The sequence below is a fragment of the Sinocyclocheilus anshuiensis genome, unplaced genomic scaffold (genome assembly GCF_001515605.1).
Source record: "Sinocyclocheilus anshuiensis isolate Anshui unplaced genomic scaffold, SAMN03320099.WGS_v1.1 scaffold1170, whole genome shotgun sequence".
Lineage (NCBI taxonomy): Eukaryota > Metazoa > Chordata > Actinopteri > Cypriniformes > Cyprinidae > Sinocyclocheilus > Sinocyclocheilus anshuiensis.
Window position 1 is genome coordinate 2,852,357 of NW_015538055.1, and position 19,603 is coordinate 2,871,959.

Here is a 19,603-nt window from a genome sequence, read left to right on the forward strand (position 1 = left end):
AAGGTGGGTTTATTTAAAAAAAAAAAAAAAAAAAAAAGAACAGCACTTCAGAGAACAATAGGAAACCAGAACATTCCGTGACTCCACTCAAGTTGTTTTGTAATGGCAGAGAGGAAAAAATAACTTGTTTTACCTTTGCTCCAGAAAATAAAGCAATAATAAATAAAAAGGGCTATTTATGGGAATTCAACTGTAGTATACACACAGTATACAGTAGAGTCAAAATCTGCTAAGGGGTAATAGTGGAACACAGTTTTAAAAAGTAATTTTTAACTTTTTACAAAAAAAAGATAAGAAATGTTTACATGATTTGAGCCATATACATACACACTATACAGACTACAGTACATATGTATTTGTATGTATGTATGTATAATGGAATAAATGGCAATGTCAAAACTACAGTGGTTCTTTTCTAATACACTCCTCTGAAAGCATCCAATCTATTACTCTGCCTTTGTTTTGATTGATAAAAATAGATGCAATTTTGACACAAATAAAGGACTTAATGAGGATGCAGTCATCTAAAAAAAATCACCTGAGGAGACTATTCTTCAGATGATATAAGTAATATGCCATTTCTTGAAGAAAGATAATCATCCTATTTGCCCTGAAAATACAGGTACGAATGTAATGGCTTTAGTTCTGTGAAAAATAAGTATTTGACTATTTCAACAAATATAACAAAATCGCTTCTGTACAAAAGAACCTCTGAAACAACAAGAAAAGCCTTTTTTTGCAGTATTTCCTCAAGATGTCTATATGTTATGAAGTTTACTTTAGCTTGCTGTTTTCCTTAAATCTAAAATAAAAACTTCCTGGCTTTAATTTACAACATGGCAACAGTATGGAAGCCCTGATCCACATGACTCAAACTTTTAATTGCTCAAAGAAACTCGGTCAACAAGAGGCCAAAGCAAACAAACAAGCACTAAATGAACATCTTACAACTGCAAACACAAAAAAAACACTCATCTGAACTCACCTATAACATCTAGAATCCATCCAACAGTACCATCTCCACCACAGGCCAGGACTCTGAAATCTGGAACATCTCGAAAGAAATTTAAGCTGAAATGAAGAGCGTTATCAGAATGAATAAGATGCCAAGTGTTCGAAAAGCAATGTAACCACAACTTTCTCTTCCACAACTTTTAAATATTGTATATAAATGTATTTAATGAAAGATAACCATGATTTATTAGACAACAAACATTAAAAAATTTATTATATTTAATAATAATATACTCTCTATATAACATAATATGCAACACTAATATATGCACATCATATATAATATGTAGTATCTATCTATCTATCTATCTATCTATCTATTTCACTGTAATAGATCTTTATGAACAAATCTTTTGTTTAAATCACAAATGCAAATCCATCTTTTCGAAAGCCAAGCCTGTTCAGAAGCTAATCAGATCTACCAAGACAATGCTCATTGCAGCGCCTTCCGTTCCTTCACAATAATAACGCTCTAACTGCATGAAGGGACCTTACATGGTAGAATGGTGCACAAAATAAGACTCTCAATTACTTTACTTATTGGGACATGCAGGCTTGGCAAATCATATTAGACAGCGAAAACAGACAACCAATCACATGAAAAAAGCAACTTTGAGGATGTTGGAGTATGAAGAAACAAACACTCAGTTTGCAACAGATGTGACTGAATGCATAGAGTCAAAATCTATCTTTTCCACCAACAAAGATTTTGTTGAAAAATATACACTACAGCTCAAAAGTCTGGGGTTGGTAAGATTTTTTTTTTTTTTTTTTTTTTTGATAGAAAATTCTGTCCTTTGAAACACAAATTACCATTCAACATTTGTGATCTGTAAGATGTTTCTTTTGCTCACCAAGGCTGCATTTATTTGAGCAAAAATACAATAAAAACAGTAATATTGTGAAATATTATTGCAATTTAAAATAACTATTTTCTACTTTAATATATTTTAAAATGTAATTTATTCATGTGATGCAAAGCTGAATTTTCAGCAGCCATTACTTCAGTCTTCAGTGTCACATGATCCTTCAGAAGCCAATCTAATATCTTGATTTGGCGCTCAATAAACATTTCTTCTTCTTATTATCCATGTTGAAAAGAGTTTATTTTCTTTAACTGCACCTAAGTAGTTTATCTTTCTTCTTTTTTGCCCAAGACCCATACATGCATTTATAAAAATGCATATAGAATCATATCACTAATTGAATCAAATCAATTAATAAATCAAACTGAATCGTTCTAAATTTTCTAAAGTTGAATCAAAAACCTACAGTAAGAACAGTGAATGGACTCGATTCACTGTCTACCCAAATATTCACACGCTTGGTTAATTTCCATGGCAACATCCCACAATAACATTTCTGCTTTCTTTATTGCTCTTTAAAATTCAATTTTCAAAATATAGTCTCATTGAATATTGTCACAACCCAATGGCTGTACACTTAACTCAAAAGTGACCACGCAGCTGGCATACTAATAACAAATTCAGTCAGTGATCACAGAGCCTCATGGTTGTGTGCATTTGATTGACACCAGCCATGGTATGCATGATCACACTGAGAGCGGCAACACTAACATGAATCTATTATTACCAGCTGACTGTGAGTACTAGAGACTTCCACAACCTAGCTTTGTTCTCTGCAGTGTTTGTGATGGCGGATCTAACCCTTTAATAATGCCTACACTTACAGCTAAGATACAGAGCGAGATTGTCATGCATGAATTAGTGCACATTATTATCAAGCAGTCTCTACATACACAATATATTGTTAACGTCGGGTTGACGTAACTCTCATGATCATAAAGCGAGAATGTGGCACAACAATACGTTTACTAGAAAGCTAGACGGCAGGGAGCTAAATGCTTCTGTTAGAATGATAAGAGAAAAGCCACTCTGGAGTGTCTGTCACTCACCCAGGCATGGGGCCGTTCTTGGCCAGGTTGTAGACTTGACGAGGGTTCAGGAGGTACTGGAACTTTCGGAAGATCCTAGGTAGGGCAGAAGTTGTAAACAAATCAGTGACTAGGAAAAATGATATTAAATGTCCCTTGCTGTAAAAAATAGTTTTTGCAATTTAAAAAAAAAAAAGACTAAAAACACTAAAAATGCTACAGTAAATGTATATGGTGAAAAACAGTAAATGGTTTAACATTACATTATGCTCTGTGTAATTTTACTGTAAAATACTGTCAAATTTATGGCTATGGAATTAAAAACTATGAATTACCATTTAATTGATCATGAAAAAGGACATTGCAATAGGTTCCTGTTTGACACATTACCATATAATTCACAGTGAAAAACAGTATGAGGATATTCCCACATATGAATATATTTTATAGTTTTCATTTTTTTTTTTATCACAAATGGACATTAGGTTTTTATTTTTATTAATATTATTATTATTAATAATAATGTTTACTGCCTAATTCTAGTGTCATGTGTGTTACCCTGATGGTGTTTTGTCTATGTATGTTTGACTCGGTGCAATGTCTATATATATATTATTATATGTATAGTATTGGCCACTTACTGTATGATGAACATTGATTCATCATGTGGCTTTTTATTTGATCACTTGCATTATTATGGTGGTTATCAGTACAGGTATGTAGCAGATTTTGGTAGTTCAAGTAGATTGGTATATTAACTTAAATACACCGTTTTAAGTTGCAACATATACAGGAACCATTATTGGAAATATTTTCACCATATTTTTACAATGAATTTCTGGCAACCACAGATGCCATTCATTTTAACAGGATATTTTTTACAGTGAATTTTTCAATAATAAATGGATGTGGTTGGATGAATTTGCAACAGAAACTAAGGATTTTGTCATTATTAGCTATTACAAGAAATTAGCTATACAAGAAATACTGGTCATCATGGCCATCTCATCCAATATTGTCCATCAAGAGGAACTAAAATCTGATATGGATCTTTAGAATTCCAAAAATGGATTTTAAATTGCAACTGATTTGATTAGATCCTCATTTAGGTTACCAGAAATGGAACTGAAACTGGAACTGTAACTCAAAGAAGTTTAATCAACAACCTCAAACACATTCAGCGCATTGCTAATTTGACTAAGGCTGCAACTGGTATGTACTGGTGTCAAACAAACTGTAGTGACGGATAAATTATGCAGATTGACTCAAAGACAGTTGAAATGCTATATGAAAATACGAAAGTGTAACTTTATTTTCTGACACCATCTTTCACAGTTCTCACCTTTCACCTTGTTTGCCTCCACTTTTAGGGTTGACGAAAACCAACAACGGATGAGTTCCTTCTAATGGCGTAATCTACCGATTAAAACGATAAAAAAAAAACATTACATATCCTAATTCTGAAACATTTGAAGTGAATTTAACTTTTAAATTGGCTCTTGTGCGTCATGATCCAAATTTTACTGACCAACTGAGAGTACCAAAATTGCTTAGAGCACAAAAAGTCCTTAAATTCGCACATTTAAATTTATTACTGATACATGTCAAAAAATATGCAAAAATTAATCATTCTTCTACATTCTTTTGCTTAATAATTCTATAGCTTAACATATCTCTCCTTCACCACCTGAACCTTAATTTTTTTATGTCAGCAATGTGATAATTCTCTCTCCATTCACTCAGAATTATACAACTTAGCTTAACATCACATTGATGTTACTGGTATCTGATCATCTCAAACAGATCTCAGAATAACTCTTCAGTACAAAAAGTCTATGAACCCACGTCATGAGACGCAACTGGCAAACCTCAGTAATCAGCGCCATATTTAGCCATTAATGACAATCTTTGACCATGAGTCACATTTCTGCATGGATGCATGATGATTGTGGGGTTTTGGAGCGGATGAAGCACGTACAAACTAATCCAGAGAGTGTGAGTCGTCTTCCGGTGGACAGTGACACAGATGAAGCGCTTAAAACAGGACCCATCGAAACAATCCCAGCAGGCCCAGGTGAATTAATGAGCCGCCCGTCCGGTGACGAGTGATCCATTACTTCCTCTAATTATAAATAATAATCCTGATTATTACACTGGTTAGCCGCCGCCAGCCAAGATGGATGACCCAGGACATGATTTGTCTTTTTTCGTTCTGTCATTACTATGCTCAGACAACAGCCAATCACAGCGGGTCACTGCAGACTAACTGTTGCCCAGAAGTGTGATTTTGAGATAGGATTGGAATTTTGGGCTAAACTTAGTTGAGGAATCACCAGGAATTCATCATTAACATTATGTTAATATGGACTTTGTTATTTATATGCTTATATTTTAGTTTAATTAGGAATGAACAATGCAGATTATATCATATATCTGTGGCATATCAGTTATTGGATGATTCTTTTTAAATTATATGTATTAGTTGATACTGTGTTAAATGTAATCTTTAGCAAAAAAAATAATAATATTCATTTTTGAAAAAGACCCATTTTTATATTGTATATCAATGTTGTGATGCATAGATTCAATAGCATTAAAATAATGGATTTTAGTTGTGTTTTATTTATAATTATTTATTTACAAATTTATTTATTTAGACAAAACGGTTCAGAATTTGAATAATAAATATTATTTATACAGTAGGTTATCAGCCATATCAAATAAATGCAAATAATTAATAATACATAAAAAAAACACATTGAATAAAATAAAAATTTTATATCAGCGCATCCCTAATTAAACTGTCATTTTAAATCACTTTTTCTGTCTACACTAGTTCATTTTAAATGGTGTGTGAAGGAATTTTTAAAAAGTACAAATGTTCCATATTGTCCCTCATTAATATGAGATCATAAAAGATGCATGCAAGAAAAAATTAAATATTTTAGATGCAGTACAGTATGCAGTCACGCCACAGAACATGTCAACTTCCCAGATGTACAGTATTTCACATCAACAACCTGAAAAAAATCAGGTATTTTGCCTGATAGAATTAGGGACTATTAGATTCACTAAAGCACTGTGTTATTTAATTTGATTCCGTCTGAAGGAAATGTACCCCTGGGACTTCCTGTTTTTAGTAATATCCAACTATAAGTGTGTGTCGTTCACCTGTAGCCCCTGTCCATCCACTGATACTGAATTAGTCCTTTGTATTTTTCCCCGGCCTCCTGATTGGCTGGAGTCTTTTCTCAGAGTGGACTGTCTCCCCTGCAGTTAAAGGTCACATGTAAAGGTCTAAAAGAGCTGAGCTTTATATAACAACTGAGTCCCAAAATAACATACAAAAAGAAATATGAGATATTACCAGTACAACAGGGCATATTGTGTTTGGAGGAAGTATGTGATCTCTCAGTGATCCACAGTCACATTCGGGCTTGACATGTGAAGCACATTTGTTGTGCAGCTGCAAGACAGAGCAGAACCTAACTTTAAAACAAATCGGATGATTCATCAATATTATTTACATACAGACTGATGTTACAGTAAATTTATAACAAATGTAAATAAACACCTACAAAATTACTGCACTGCAATTGTGGCAAACTAATAACTTTAATAATTAATAATTGGATTACATGCATATTTATATATATACATATATATACCCTTCAGTATTCACACATGGTTATATGGTCAGAGTATATGTATGCAACTGTAGTAATTATGAATACTGATAAACTCACAGTAATCTGGCACCAGACACAGTGAAGGCCCGTAAGACCCTGGTAACACTTGACAGTTTTGTGACACTTATCGCACTTGCTTGGACAGTTTCCCTCAACCCAGAAATGATGCATAATCTATTTAAAAAAGGCTTTTGTTAATATGTAAAAATGCAAATAAATGCATAGAGGGAGAGAGACAGAAAGAATGAAAATACAGATATATAACAAATGAGCATAGGCTTTGATTACGACTCATCATTGGTGTATTCAGGTCTCTGTTTAAACCAGGTTAATCATGTAATTAGCAATGCTTAGAGAGAGAATATCTTTCTAATTTCATTAGCTGAAAAGAAGCCCTTGGTCTAAGCCCCGTGAAGTATTGGTGATCCAAACGTGCCGGTTTTTAAACACTACAATTCGACGCACCTCTGTGTTTTTCTTAGATTTGACGTATGTTTTGATGCAGGACAGGGGAGCTCGAGCCACACATCTCTCATGAACGGTGTACTTACAGACTATAAAACAGACACACAGTAAATTAATTCAGTGTAAAGAATCAATGTTTTGATCATTTGTTTTTGGTATCAATTTTTATCATTTTTAATACTTTAACATGTATTTTAATTTAATTTATTATTATTATTGTCTACAATTGGTTATTTAATGTCAATAAATTTGATTGCTGATTAATTAATATATTAATTTTTTATCATAAAAACTTAATCAAAGTACAAAAAAAAAGTGTCAAAAATAATAAATAAATAAATAAAATAAAATACAAACATTTGAAATTCAGTTGTCTTATTATGACCTTGAAACCATCTTCAATTCTTTGAATGTCAATGTTTAAAGAAGAGATATTTAATATACACTAGCTTACTTATATTCCAAATGAAATTGATGGTCTTGATTTGCATTTGTCCATATTCACTTATAGCATAAAGCAAAAAATGATAAGTGAACAGAAGTGACTGGTGGTTAATGTAATAAATGTTGTAAGGTCAGGTGCTGGACTTACAGGAGCAGCAAAGGCCTTGCTTTCCCAATCCGATCAACATATTCAGACACAGGTTACAGTATGCAGGTTTACTGAAGTGCTTCAGTCTCCACACATGCTGCCCGTCATCCTTTACATTCTGCATACAGAAAGAGTGAGAAAAACAAAGATAATAACAAGAGAATGAGAGGAAGACAGCTATGAGGACTTGACAATGATAATACAACTATGACAACAGTGATGAAAAACATTATGGCAAATTACATAAAGTGTATTCTGGAATCCTGCTGAGACAATGCAAAAGTTGAAAAGAAAGGAATATGTCTTGAAAAGTGTCAAATCTGCATCTTTTAAAAATCTGGATGACACTCCAAATAAATCAGACACCAGACCACTAATGCAGCTGTCAAAGCATTTAAAATTAGTCGAGGACACCATCTAGTGGGCAAACAGAGTGTAACATCTCAATTTATCACACTGATGCATTTGTATCTGTTCTTCTGGCTTGGATGAATGGATAGATGTACAGACAGATGGACAGATGAACATATCGGACATACACATATAAATATGTAACGCTAATTGATAATCACAGTTTCGAGTCCCAGCAGCACTAGCAGAGGAATGGTGGTTAGGCCACCCTGGACCCACTCTTCAAGAGAAACCATCCCATCACGGTCATAGTCAATCTCCTGCATCATCTCCTCCAAAATCTACATCCAAAACCAATAAAAAACATGTTCATATATTGAAAATATGATCAAATACTGCACGCACTGTCAGGCCAGGGTCAAATTCAAGTTTATTCTACCGGCTTCAGTTCTGTGACGTCCCACTCCAGATACTCCGCAACATGCATCATCTGACAGATAATGTGCTCCAGTTCCTGTTCAAGAGGACAAAACATTTTCTGCGTGACATCACTGTAACACTACACAAAGATCTAGTGTTGGGATGCTCAATCCTACTCCACGACATCCATACCTTCTTGCAAAGAGTTTACTTTCAACTCTAACAGAATACCTGAAACAGGTAATCAAGGTCTTTGAGTTACAGTTAAATTACTTCTTGTATTTGTAACCCTTTCTGAGCATTTGGCCTTGCATTTGTTTGTATTTTAAGTGTAAATTATTAGATGTATGTTATGTTATACAGTATGTACAGTATGTATGTATGTATATACTATACTATACTCTATATATATATATATATATATATATATATATATATTCAATTCAATGTTACTTGCCAGTTTTAACTGTTTGTAAATTAGCTAGCAATTTCTGAATTAAAATTACTTTTACACCATTTTTTTAACTGTGTGTGTACATATACATACACACACACACACACACACATACATTTTTTGTTATTCTTTTTGTTTTGTTTTTTAATGTCTTTTCTTGAATCTGTCCTTTTTACATCTTGAAAAGCATCAATAAAACTAAAAATTACAGACAAGTCTGGAAACAAACAAAACAGTAGGGAGTGAAATTAGTTCAGTAAATGCAACCAATCCAGCATTAAACCACTTGGTGTCGTTTGCTGTTAATACGGCAATAAAAACTGAAGAGACTGATGAAGTCTCACCTTACTGTCTAAAAACCCGTTCCCATCTGCGTCATAAAGGCGAAACATGACTGCGACAGAAACAAAGAGAGAGAGGGAGAGGATGAAAAAGAGAAAACACTGCAGATTTAATACAAGGATAATTTATGCATCTAAAAATCATCTGATAATACAATTGCTCTGGATATCTATGGAAAGAATCGCTCAATTCAGTGCAATCTCAGCTTTTCTAGGAGTCATTATAAAGTGGGTATCGCCATGGAAACCAGCAGCTCAGCCAATAGCAGCATCTCTCAAGAAGACCATTCAATCAAGCTTAGCACAATTTAACCAAAAGTAGCCCATCTCTGACAGTTTGTTCTTTCTTGCATAATAGCATCTAGGGGCAGTATTAGACCTTAGCAAGAGGTTATTAGCATCTGAGCAGCCCATAGCAACAGGTTTCTACACTAGCAGAATGGAATTACAATAAGAAAACCATTAGAGATGTGACAAAAGCTGCCAGTAGATGGAAGCACAGCCTCGTGTTTCTCTATTATGGAACCAAACGGGAACCCTAACCAATAAAGAGCTTCTTCCACATTATAAAGGAATCGTAAGTGTACTGTAAGTTACTTTGAATAAAACTAGTCAATTAGTAGGAATGGTACCGTATGATCTTACATTCCAGTTTGTCTTCTGGTCGTCCGGACTCCAGCAGAGAGAGGTAGCAGATCATATCCTTCAACTGGATGGTGCCGAGAGGTTTGGACGGGGATGTCACATTCACCAGCGTGCAGCTTCCCTTCATAAGTTTTAGACCTTGTAAACCACAATTAAATTATGTTTAACAGTTAACACATCACTTTTTGTGTGTTTGGCCAGAATTGCAACTAAAAATCCATGGGAAATAATGAAGAGATTTAATTGCTATTGTTACACTAGCTGTAGCTCTGGTAGTGTTCTGGGAGAATAATGTTGCAAGTTTGTTGTTTTTAATGAGTTGTACAGTTAAAACCAAATAACAGGAATAAACAAAATATATCTGCTCTGTGTGCATCTATGTGGCCAACATTATTGGTTTAAAGGCCTACTGTACACTAGCTGCCAGCGTCAGTAAGATTTTTTTTAATGCTTTTGAAGAAAGATGCTCAACAAGGCTGCATGTATTTGATCAAAATGTATTACAATATTACAATGTAAAACCTATTTTAATACATTTTAAAATGTAATTTATGGCAAAGCAATTTTCAGTGTCACATGATTCTTCGGAAATCATTCTAATATGCTGATTATCATCATTTCTTATGTTGAAAACGGTGCTGCTTAACATTTTTGTGGACTGATACATTTTTTCAAGGATCTCTGATGAATAGGTATTTCAAAATAACAGCATTTATTTGAAATAAAAATCTCTTGTAACATTGTAAATGTCTGTCACTTAATTTAATGCATGCTTTCTGAATAAAACTATTATACTCTTACGGAGCTCAAACTTTTGAATGGTAGTGTGTAACGGCCACCTAATGTTATTCATGTTAATGTCCCTTTAAATATATGTTTAAACGCTGTTCTGTGAGCGTGCATGTACAGGGAGAGTAGTAGGCCTAGGAGAGAGCTCGAGTTAAGGTGGTAGCTCTACCACTGTGCATTGTGTTCAATTCTGTTTTGTAGTGTCCACCAGAGTATTGTCCCTTCCATATTCTTTGTACCTGGTCTTTTACATGTATGTGAAGAGTGTTTTGTGCGTGCTTGCTAGAAACCGATAAAACACTGCGTTATCTTTCTTTCCTCTACGCCGGTTCACCTCTTCCACCCCGGCAGACTACCTCTCTGGCAGACGTGACAAGTGCTAACTAACTTCACAAATGTTTTCTCTAAATAAAGTAACTTAGTTGTGGTTTCTTGATTAGGTATGACAGTATATTACATATATTGTTTTTCTCACATACGTTTGAATAAAGGTTGTTCACCCTGTGTGTAGGCAGATTTAAATTACCCATGATTCTCTGCTTGTCTGTCATGGAGGGGCTTGGTTTGGGGTCTTTGTTGCAGAAACTGAGGAAGAGATGCTGACAGAAATCATCAGCAAGTTCATTCTCCAGGAAGGTCTCCATGAAGAGCTTGAAACCCTCAAAGTCAATTTCCTGCTAAAGGTGATTCACACCGTTACTCGGTTAATATTTCATACTGACCAAATAACTGCAGGCTGTAAAACCATAAAATGACAATTTACCTGACTGAGGATTTCTGGTTTCTATGCAGCACAAAACGACAAGTAAAAGCATCTTCAGTAAATGAATGCCAAGCAATTATGCAAACCGAAATGATTTCATTACCCAAAAGCAACATCTTATAGTTTAATGGCTCTAATAACCACTAAAAAAATAGATCATCATCAACATTCGATCCAGTACAGCATTCTTAGCTCAGCATGAACAACACAGCAAAATAGTGTGCTTATAAAGCTATAAAGAGTTGCAATACCTCTTCAGGATTATACTTGGCCAGAATCCCATCTCTGTGAAACTCCTGGAGAACATCTTTTAGTTTCTTAGTTGTGTCTGCAACAAAGGGGTAAAACAAGAGGAAGATATAAAACCAACATATCAGAAAAAAAATTTATAAATAAAATAAAAAAGCAGAATCACTGAGTTGGAAAAAGGATCACCCCCCTCCTAGAAATGACATGTAAACTCAATCAGGTGTAGTTAATCACCTTTTCAATGGCACACAAAGCCACTGTAATAGTTAAGACAGCTTAAGGAACTTAAACTACATCTAGCTCAGACATTTAACGGTCAATGACGTGTTGATGTGGTGCTAAGCCATGCCAAAAAACATTAAAAATGCATTTCATACAGATAATGACTTGCATACAATTTTTTATTTATTTTAGGAAGAACTTGTTTAGAATTTCTATATTCATATTCATGTTTTTTTTTTGCTTTTTTGCAAAATGTTTTAAGATATTTTGATATTTTTTGGACATGGCAAGGTTACATTACTGTTAAGTTGAAAGATTTTTTTTATGTTTTTGAAAGAAGGCTATTTGATTAAAATACAGTAAAAACAGCTATATTTTGAAATATTATTTTAAAATAACTGTTTTCTGTTTTAATATATTAATATCAAGTCTTAAGTGTCACATGATTCGTCGGAAATCATTCTAATATGATTTGGTGCTCGAGAAACATTTCATATTATTATCAATGTTGAAAACAGTGCTGCTTAATATTTTACATTATTTTATTAAATTATTTTATTACTTAATTAAATCATTTTTTTCTTTTTGGAAAGGAAAAATCTTTTCATATTCTCACATTGAATCTTTGTGACATTTATGAAAAATGTTTGTCCCAATTTAATAAGTGCTTATTCGTCAATGACCATGGAAATTATTTAAAAGACAGATTTTCTAAAACAAATCACTATGCCACCCTACCTAAGTTTGCTTTTAACCACATCTTTTCCCTCTTTTTAAAACAGCACAGATTCACCAGAGTGTATCTTTCAGTCGATCAGATGTCTGTATATGGAGTCCAATGATACTAGAGTTCACAACTTTCAAACCTTCATATCCCTCCTTCCTCTTCTCTACTGACCCATATTGTCGTACTGCATGCAAGTCAATTAGAATAAAAAAAGCCCTGGCCTAGCACAGGAAACAGTGGGCTCTGGGGTATCAATTATTCAGATTACTCAATTCAACGCAGACAATCTCTGTTCTCTGCATACGTAATGAAAGATCCTCTCGTTGACAGTTGATTTGTTATGTATGAATGCGGGTTTTAGGGTAATCAAAACAGCACGAATCTGTATCTTCATCTTTATGTGGTTGGTTTTTGAATTGGTGTGTAATCAAATCCTTTATTATTGTCATGTCAAGCAGATTATTGCTACTAAAATAGTCTAAGAATAGTTTATCTCCTTTATCTTAATGGTAAATGTAATAAATAATGGTGAAAAATGGTCTACTTTGACAGCAAACATTGGGCTTTTCTAACCGTTTCCTCAAAAAAGAGATTATAGGTGACACTTCATTCAGACTGACTCCCACCGCAGCATTAGCACTCAAAGGAATCAACGTTCATCATGGATGGATTATGTATTTAGGGGAATTAATAACTGTCAGTCAGAATTTTCTCTCCCCTCATAGTCTGGTACCGATTAGATTAGATTGAAGTCTTAACCTTAAGCTCCAACCAGGAAATGCCATTTCCTTAAGTGACACGTGCACAAATGCCGTTATATGGTTCGATTTTCATACCAGTGAAATGGCAGCCTGTTAGCGAGTCTCCACAAGGATATTTAGTGGGTGGAAGATGCTCTTTGGATAGTGAAGAATAAACCATATTGAAACAGTATTATTTGGCACTTCCATCTCAGAAATGTTCTTTAGGAAACATATACCTGGATTAAACCATAACTTATGCATCATGCATTGATAAACAAATATTGGACATATTGGAATATTGGACTATATGCACGGTTACTTCCTGGTTTTAGATAAGCCAGCTCAGTCATTTCCGGTCAACTGTCAAAATCAGCTGTGCTATAAGGGTAGCGGTCTTTGCTCGGTTTCTCTACACAATCCATTCACAATTTGAAGAAAAGTTTTGTTTGTCTAACAGGACCATACTGTATACTATATACTACCGTATACTCTTTCAAGAATGACAAACGCGAGTGTAAAAAAATTTAATCTGCTAAATTATTCTGCGAGTCATTACTATGATTGATAGTGATAAAGCAATGGAGGAACAAAACATCTGACGAGCCGATGTCAAAATAGAGCTGTGCATTAAGTGATTCAGAGTAAATTCAGAGTAACAAAACTACAGCAGCCAGTCTGAATTGGCTAAATGTATTTCGCAGCTTCTACAGTTAAAAATAAAACTTTAAAAATTTAGTTTTTAAACTAAATCTAAAAATATTTCAAAAATATTGAATGCATTATTATTTAATTGTTATAACATTAACAATTAACTTATTTAATTTGAAGTTAACTTAAGTTTTTAAATAATTAACACTTCTAGGCTGTTGGTGTCTGGGCTTAATTTTATTTTATTTTTTTCAATGACATGAGACTTTGTGAATTACTGCACTTGCCATACTTTATACTTCAGTACAGTAAAAGTACTAAAATGTGTTACAGTAGTCATTTTATAATAAATCCAAAAGCAATACGTGAAAAAACTAGGGAGTTGAAATGGCAACCGAGCTAATGAATGATCCTTTGCTGTCATCTACTGGTTATAATGCTAAGTTCATGTCATTTTCATCTTAAAAAGTTTTTTTTTTTCGCCAGGAGACACATTTTTCACGTCATCTTCATGAATGAAAAGTGAAACTTTAAAGTGAATTTTACTGCACAACTGTAACTAAAGGTGCGTTCATGCCATATCGGAATTCCCGTAATTACGAGATTCCAACTTGTAAAAAGTGTTCACGTCCTCGTAATTTCAACTTGTGAACTGGGAGTTTTCTGAGAGCTACGACTTGTACCACCTGACCACCGCAGGTTCTGTTTAGGCGTTGATAGTGTTGCCATAGAAAAGCATAATTCCGAGTCCGAGGACATGAACAGCTCCGAGTAGAACGTCACGTGCTTTTATCTCGAAATTACGGTAATTACGATATAGCGTGAACGCAGCATAATTTCACTCCAGCCAGGCAACAAAAGTTGGAACCCTGTGTTCATATTCAGTTATATTCATGAATATGAATGCAAGTTATCAATTATCAAGAATACCATTATGATGTCATTTACAAGATAGCATCACTAGTAAGCTAACGTTAGCTTAAACAGTGTTTAGTTGTAAGCATTTAAATGTACAATTACGTGTCTGGGTACTCTTCTGGGATTACCAGGCTCAGCATTTAAAATTAGCCAATATGTTGTTAAATAAAACAAAACAAAAAAATTGTATGTTAATGTCGCTTTCATCATTTACAGTGATGCCATTATTTTGTTTCTCAGTTTCTGAAAAGGACGAGGCAGGAGAGGTTTCTGTAAGGGTCTTATGAGTCTCTACCTATATATACCACAACATCAGATGATGTTTCCCCGGAAGTTTACGAGCTGGCTTATCTTTATGCAGAAGTTCTAAAGAACATTCCATGCATATAGTCAGGGGTCCCCAAACTCAGTCCTGGGGGTCCGGTGTCCTGCAGAGTTTAGCTCCAACTTGCCTCAACACATCTGCCTGGAAGTTTCTAGTATATCTAGTAAGACCTTAATTAGCTTTGTTCAGGTGTGTTTAATTAGGGTTGGAGCAAAACTCTGCAGGACACCGGCCCTCCAGGACAGAGTTTGGAGACCCCTGGTCTAGACTAACCAACTGAAGAATTCCAGAATAAAAGCCTTACATTGTGCATAGTCTTGAAGAAGAGAGAATTCATTTGGACTCAAAGTGACCCACTTTTCTTCATTGGACATGCTGTCCAGTGTTTATCTGTCTCTGTAACATAAAATCCACCAGCTCAGCCTCTGTGGAGAGAATGAGAAAACTGTCAATCATCTTGTGAATTTTAACAAACTCATCTTGTGTAATATAGTCTAGTTTTATTTCTCATTTCATGTATATGTGTAAAGCTGTTTTTGTGATTCTGTACTTGGTATCGGTTATTACAGAACAACAAGAAGAGTATCTGTCCCATCATGCCATCAAATAATTGAATGTGCAACATCATGCCAGTCAGTACTGAAGTCACAGTTAGACTTGACCTCAGTGACTGGCACTGATTGATGTGAAGCACTGCTTTGTACTGTACAAGCATGACTGGGTCCCAACAGTATTAGAAAACTATCATTCAAAAGTCTAAAAATAAGTCTCTTATGCTCACCAAAGCTACATTTAGGCTATTTAACCAAAACTACAGTAACAACAGTAATATTGTGACATATTATTACAGTTTAAAATATATATTTTTTCTATGTTAATATATTTTAAAATGTAATTTATTCATGTGATGGTAAAGCTGAATTTTCAGCAGTCATCACACCAGTCTTCAGTGTCACATGATCCTTCAGAATTCATCATATTATGCTAATATGCTGATTTGGTGTTCAAGAAACTATTATTAATGCTGAAAACAGTTGTGCATTTTAATATTTTTGTGGAAACTGATCATTTTTCAGGATTATTTGATGAATAGAAATGTGTCCTTACTGAATAAATATATTAATTAAAAAATAAATAAATAAATAAAAATCTCCAATTATCAGCCACATTTTTAGCTTAACATCTGATGTAGATATTTTTTGTGTTATTCAAGATCAAATTTATTATCAAATAAAAGAAAATACCTATAAGTGAGATATGGGTCTATATCCCTTATGAAAATTAATCATGGTTTTACTATAACATTTTTAATAACTGATATTTTGTAGATTCAATGTAGATTCCAAATGAATAATCTATTAGAGGAGCAAGTATACAGTTTCAGTTACAAGGATGCACTGATAAACCGCTAATTATTTTCATATTATAGCCAATAAACGATAAATGGCCAATATTAAAATTCTATACTATTTTGTATAAATAAATTTAAAATAAAACACTATAAAAATAAAAACAACCATTTTATATGTGAATTTAGGCACTATAACGTACAGTATGAAAAATGAATATTCATTTTAAAATTAGCTAAAGACTGCATTTAATAAGTTATTAGTGATCATAAATATTAACTTTAAGATTAACTAAGTGTTAGATGATGGCAAAGGTAATCTAGATGTAAAAATATGGCAAATAATATTGTACAATTGAATATTAAATATCAATTGCAACAGATATTTAAAAATAAAAAAACACTAATATCAGCCGATATTTTTGTAGCAAATATTTGTTTTATAGAAACCATATTTGCACTGATCTAACCAGTTTCACCTGATTTCGCAACAAATATTACAGTTAAACTATGATTAGGCCTACTGTGCCAAAACATTCATAGAGTTTCTTAAAAAATGATGACTGCCACATAGAAAGGAAGAATCTGAAATAAAATGAGTTCATGCACTCATCAATTTCTGAAGTATTCTACAAGCCTCACTACTTAAGGAAAACTCTGCAACTCAATTCCACATCCTGTCATGCCTCTGAACGTCTTGCGACAAGAGCAGGAAGTGCCTGAGGCAAGTGTCTTTCCTGAAGGATAATCTGTATTTATGAATAAAACTGCTTGCCATGTCAAGAACCCAAAACAAACTCTTCTCAGCATTACCTCAGGCTACGAAAAATGGATGATCTTGGCCTCGTCTTGAACTTAACCCACATTCAAAATGGCTTTTACTCACAGCTCACCGTTAAAATACCAACAACAAGCTCACAAACATACAAATTATGTGTTACATGACCATAAGCACGAAACATCAAATACAACCGTGTTTGTTCAATCCTGTCACTATCGGTCTGCAATACAGCCTGTAGGAGCAATGCAAATACAGTCAAGAGCTCCATCAAGTTGTCACTGGTAACGGATTGAACACAATTCCCTCTTTCCCACAAAAACAAGTGCAAAACAGAGTTCCACTCACCTGATGATTCTCAAAGTCAACAGCAGCGATCCAACAGGAACGTTATGTGTTTTCCTGCATCGTCTGGAGGGGACGTCACCCCCCTCTCTTCTAAGAGAGCCACTGTGTTTGTATCTATGGGAAAATGAGCGTGAGAGAGGAGCGCTGGAGAGAGGGAGAGTGATCTACTCATCTGCAACAATCAGTTCTCGTGCCTCTGCTCGCATCACACACACTCCCCCCCTCCCTTCCTCTTTTTCCCCTTGATCTCTCCATCTTGCCATTTAGCAGGCAGTGGATCTAGGATGCGATACTGGAAGGATGCAGCCTATTGAGGGTGAGTTAGGGTAGAAGATGTCTATCTTTTCGGACCTACTGTAGAGACACCTACCAGTCTCAGCCAACTAAAGACCCCTTAATATGAAAATGCTGTTTACATTGTATATTAACTTTATATATAACAAACATCATCAAATGATGCTAAACTAGTGTTGTTTCACAATTAACATCCTTTTTCATGTTCTGGGTTTATTGTGCTTTTTTGTTGTCTGACAGAGAGTGATAAACATTTGTTTAATAATGACTCTGAAGAAGCAATCAAAATAAATAAATAAATCTGCAAAACAGATTAACCAAATTTAGAAATATGGAGAATTTTTCTACCCTTTTTTTAAAGTTATATTTTTGGGCTAAAGAAATTGGTAGAACAAATTAACCACATTCAGAAATATGCGTCTGCTAAATATATAATTTCGTTGAATATATTTTAAAGATTTGTTTTTAGAACAAATTAAAAATGTTTATGAATATGCAGAACAAATTTAAATTTTTTTTTTTTTTTTACTATTTTCAAAGATTATACCTTTAAAAAAAGGACACATTAACCACATTTAGAATAATGCAGAATATTTATTAAAATAGTTGAAGACTCCAGTCTTCAGTGTCACATGATCCTTCAGAAATGATTTTTAATACGTTGATATATAATAAATATAAAAAATATAATATGTTTTCTTACTGTTATCATTTAACCATGTAAAATTTTCTTCAGGATTCTTTGAAGTTCAAAAGAACAGCTTTTATTTGAAATAGGAATCTTTTATAACATTATAAACGTCTTTTCTGTCACTTTTGATCAATTTAATGTGTCATTGCTGAATGAAAACATTAAATAAAAAAATTAATCTTACTGGCCCCAAACTTCTGTACATTGCACAGATTTTTTTATAACTCCAATTTTTGTAATTGCATGCCTAAACTATAAATGTACTCATAAAAAATCCTTACTACGTGTAAGAAAAAATTTCCAAAAATTAAACTTTTAGGGGTAAAATGCCTCATCATACCCTTTGCATAGGGCTAAACCTCTTGAATGTTATGCATGGGACAGCTGGTTCATTCATTTTGTTTACATCCTTAGAGAATTAGAATTCATGAGCTGTGAAGTGACTGACAGCTTTTCCAAGCTTTCTGCATCCCTTCTATTCACCTAAATAACTCCAACCACATCTGTTATATAACTGAAACATAACATTCTGTAAAACTGTTCAAACATTCTTCGAAATATCTTCTTTTGTATTCCACATAGAAAAGAAAAAGTCAAACAGATTTGGAACAACATGAGGGTGAGTAAATGATGACAAAATTACCCTTAACCAGTACACTGTCTGAAAGTACTGTGTGTGCGTGCATCACTTAGCAAAGGCAGATTTCTGACAAAAGTGTAAACATGTTTAGTTGGAAAATGCAACCTAAAAGCCTCATATTTTATAAACAATCTCGTTACAAGGCTAAATGAGGCCACAAATCCCATTATACTGTATATTTTACCGTGGTCAACATCCCGTGGAAGAGTTTCATTCCATGCTAGGAGACATAAAGGATGGGCCCGTTTCTTTCTA

The 19,603-nt window shown here is 33.9% G+C and overlaps 1 protein-coding gene across 1 annotated transcript in view; it reads right to left on the reverse strand.

The window, feature by feature from the left end:
- The window catches only part of LOC107683423 (diacylglycerol kinase beta-like), a 50,745-nt gene extending 32,882 nt beyond the window's left edge, over nucleotides 1–17,863 (reverse strand). The window contains exons 1-18 of the mRNA XM_016479476.1: nucleotides 17,724–17,863; nucleotides 15,554–15,674; nucleotides 11,669–11,745; nucleotides 11,418–11,438; nucleotides 11,181–11,331; nucleotides 9,866–10,003; nucleotides 9,224–9,273; nucleotides 8,445–8,519; nucleotides 8,227–8,346; nucleotides 7,655–7,772; nucleotides 7,063–7,151; nucleotides 6,655–6,771; nucleotides 6,276–6,374; nucleotides 6,080–6,178; nucleotides 4,251–4,324; nucleotides 2,930–3,004; nucleotides 986–1,071; nucleotides 949–950 (exon numbers count right to left, since the gene is read on the reverse strand). Coding sequence (XP_016334962.1) covers nucleotides 949–950; nucleotides 986–1,071; nucleotides 2,930–3,004; nucleotides 4,251–4,324; nucleotides 6,080–6,178; nucleotides 6,276–6,374; nucleotides 6,655–6,771; nucleotides 7,063–7,151; nucleotides 7,655–7,772; nucleotides 8,227–8,346; nucleotides 8,445–8,519; nucleotides 9,224–9,273; nucleotides 9,866–10,003; nucleotides 11,181–11,331; nucleotides 11,418–11,438; nucleotides 11,669–11,745; nucleotides 15,554–15,623 — 1,461 coding nt within the window. The 5' untranslated portion in view covers nucleotides 15,624–15,674; nucleotides 17,724–17,863. The remainder of the gene's footprint in view (nucleotides 1–948; nucleotides 951–985; nucleotides 1,072–2,929; nucleotides 3,005–4,250; nucleotides 4,325–6,079; nucleotides 6,179–6,275; nucleotides 6,375–6,654; nucleotides 6,772–7,062; nucleotides 7,152–7,654; nucleotides 7,773–8,226; nucleotides 8,347–8,444; nucleotides 8,520–9,223; nucleotides 9,274–9,865; nucleotides 10,004–11,180; nucleotides 11,332–11,417; nucleotides 11,439–11,668; nucleotides 11,746–15,553; nucleotides 15,675–17,723) is intronic.
- Between the last annotated feature and the right edge of the window lie 1,740 nt (nucleotides 17,864–19,603).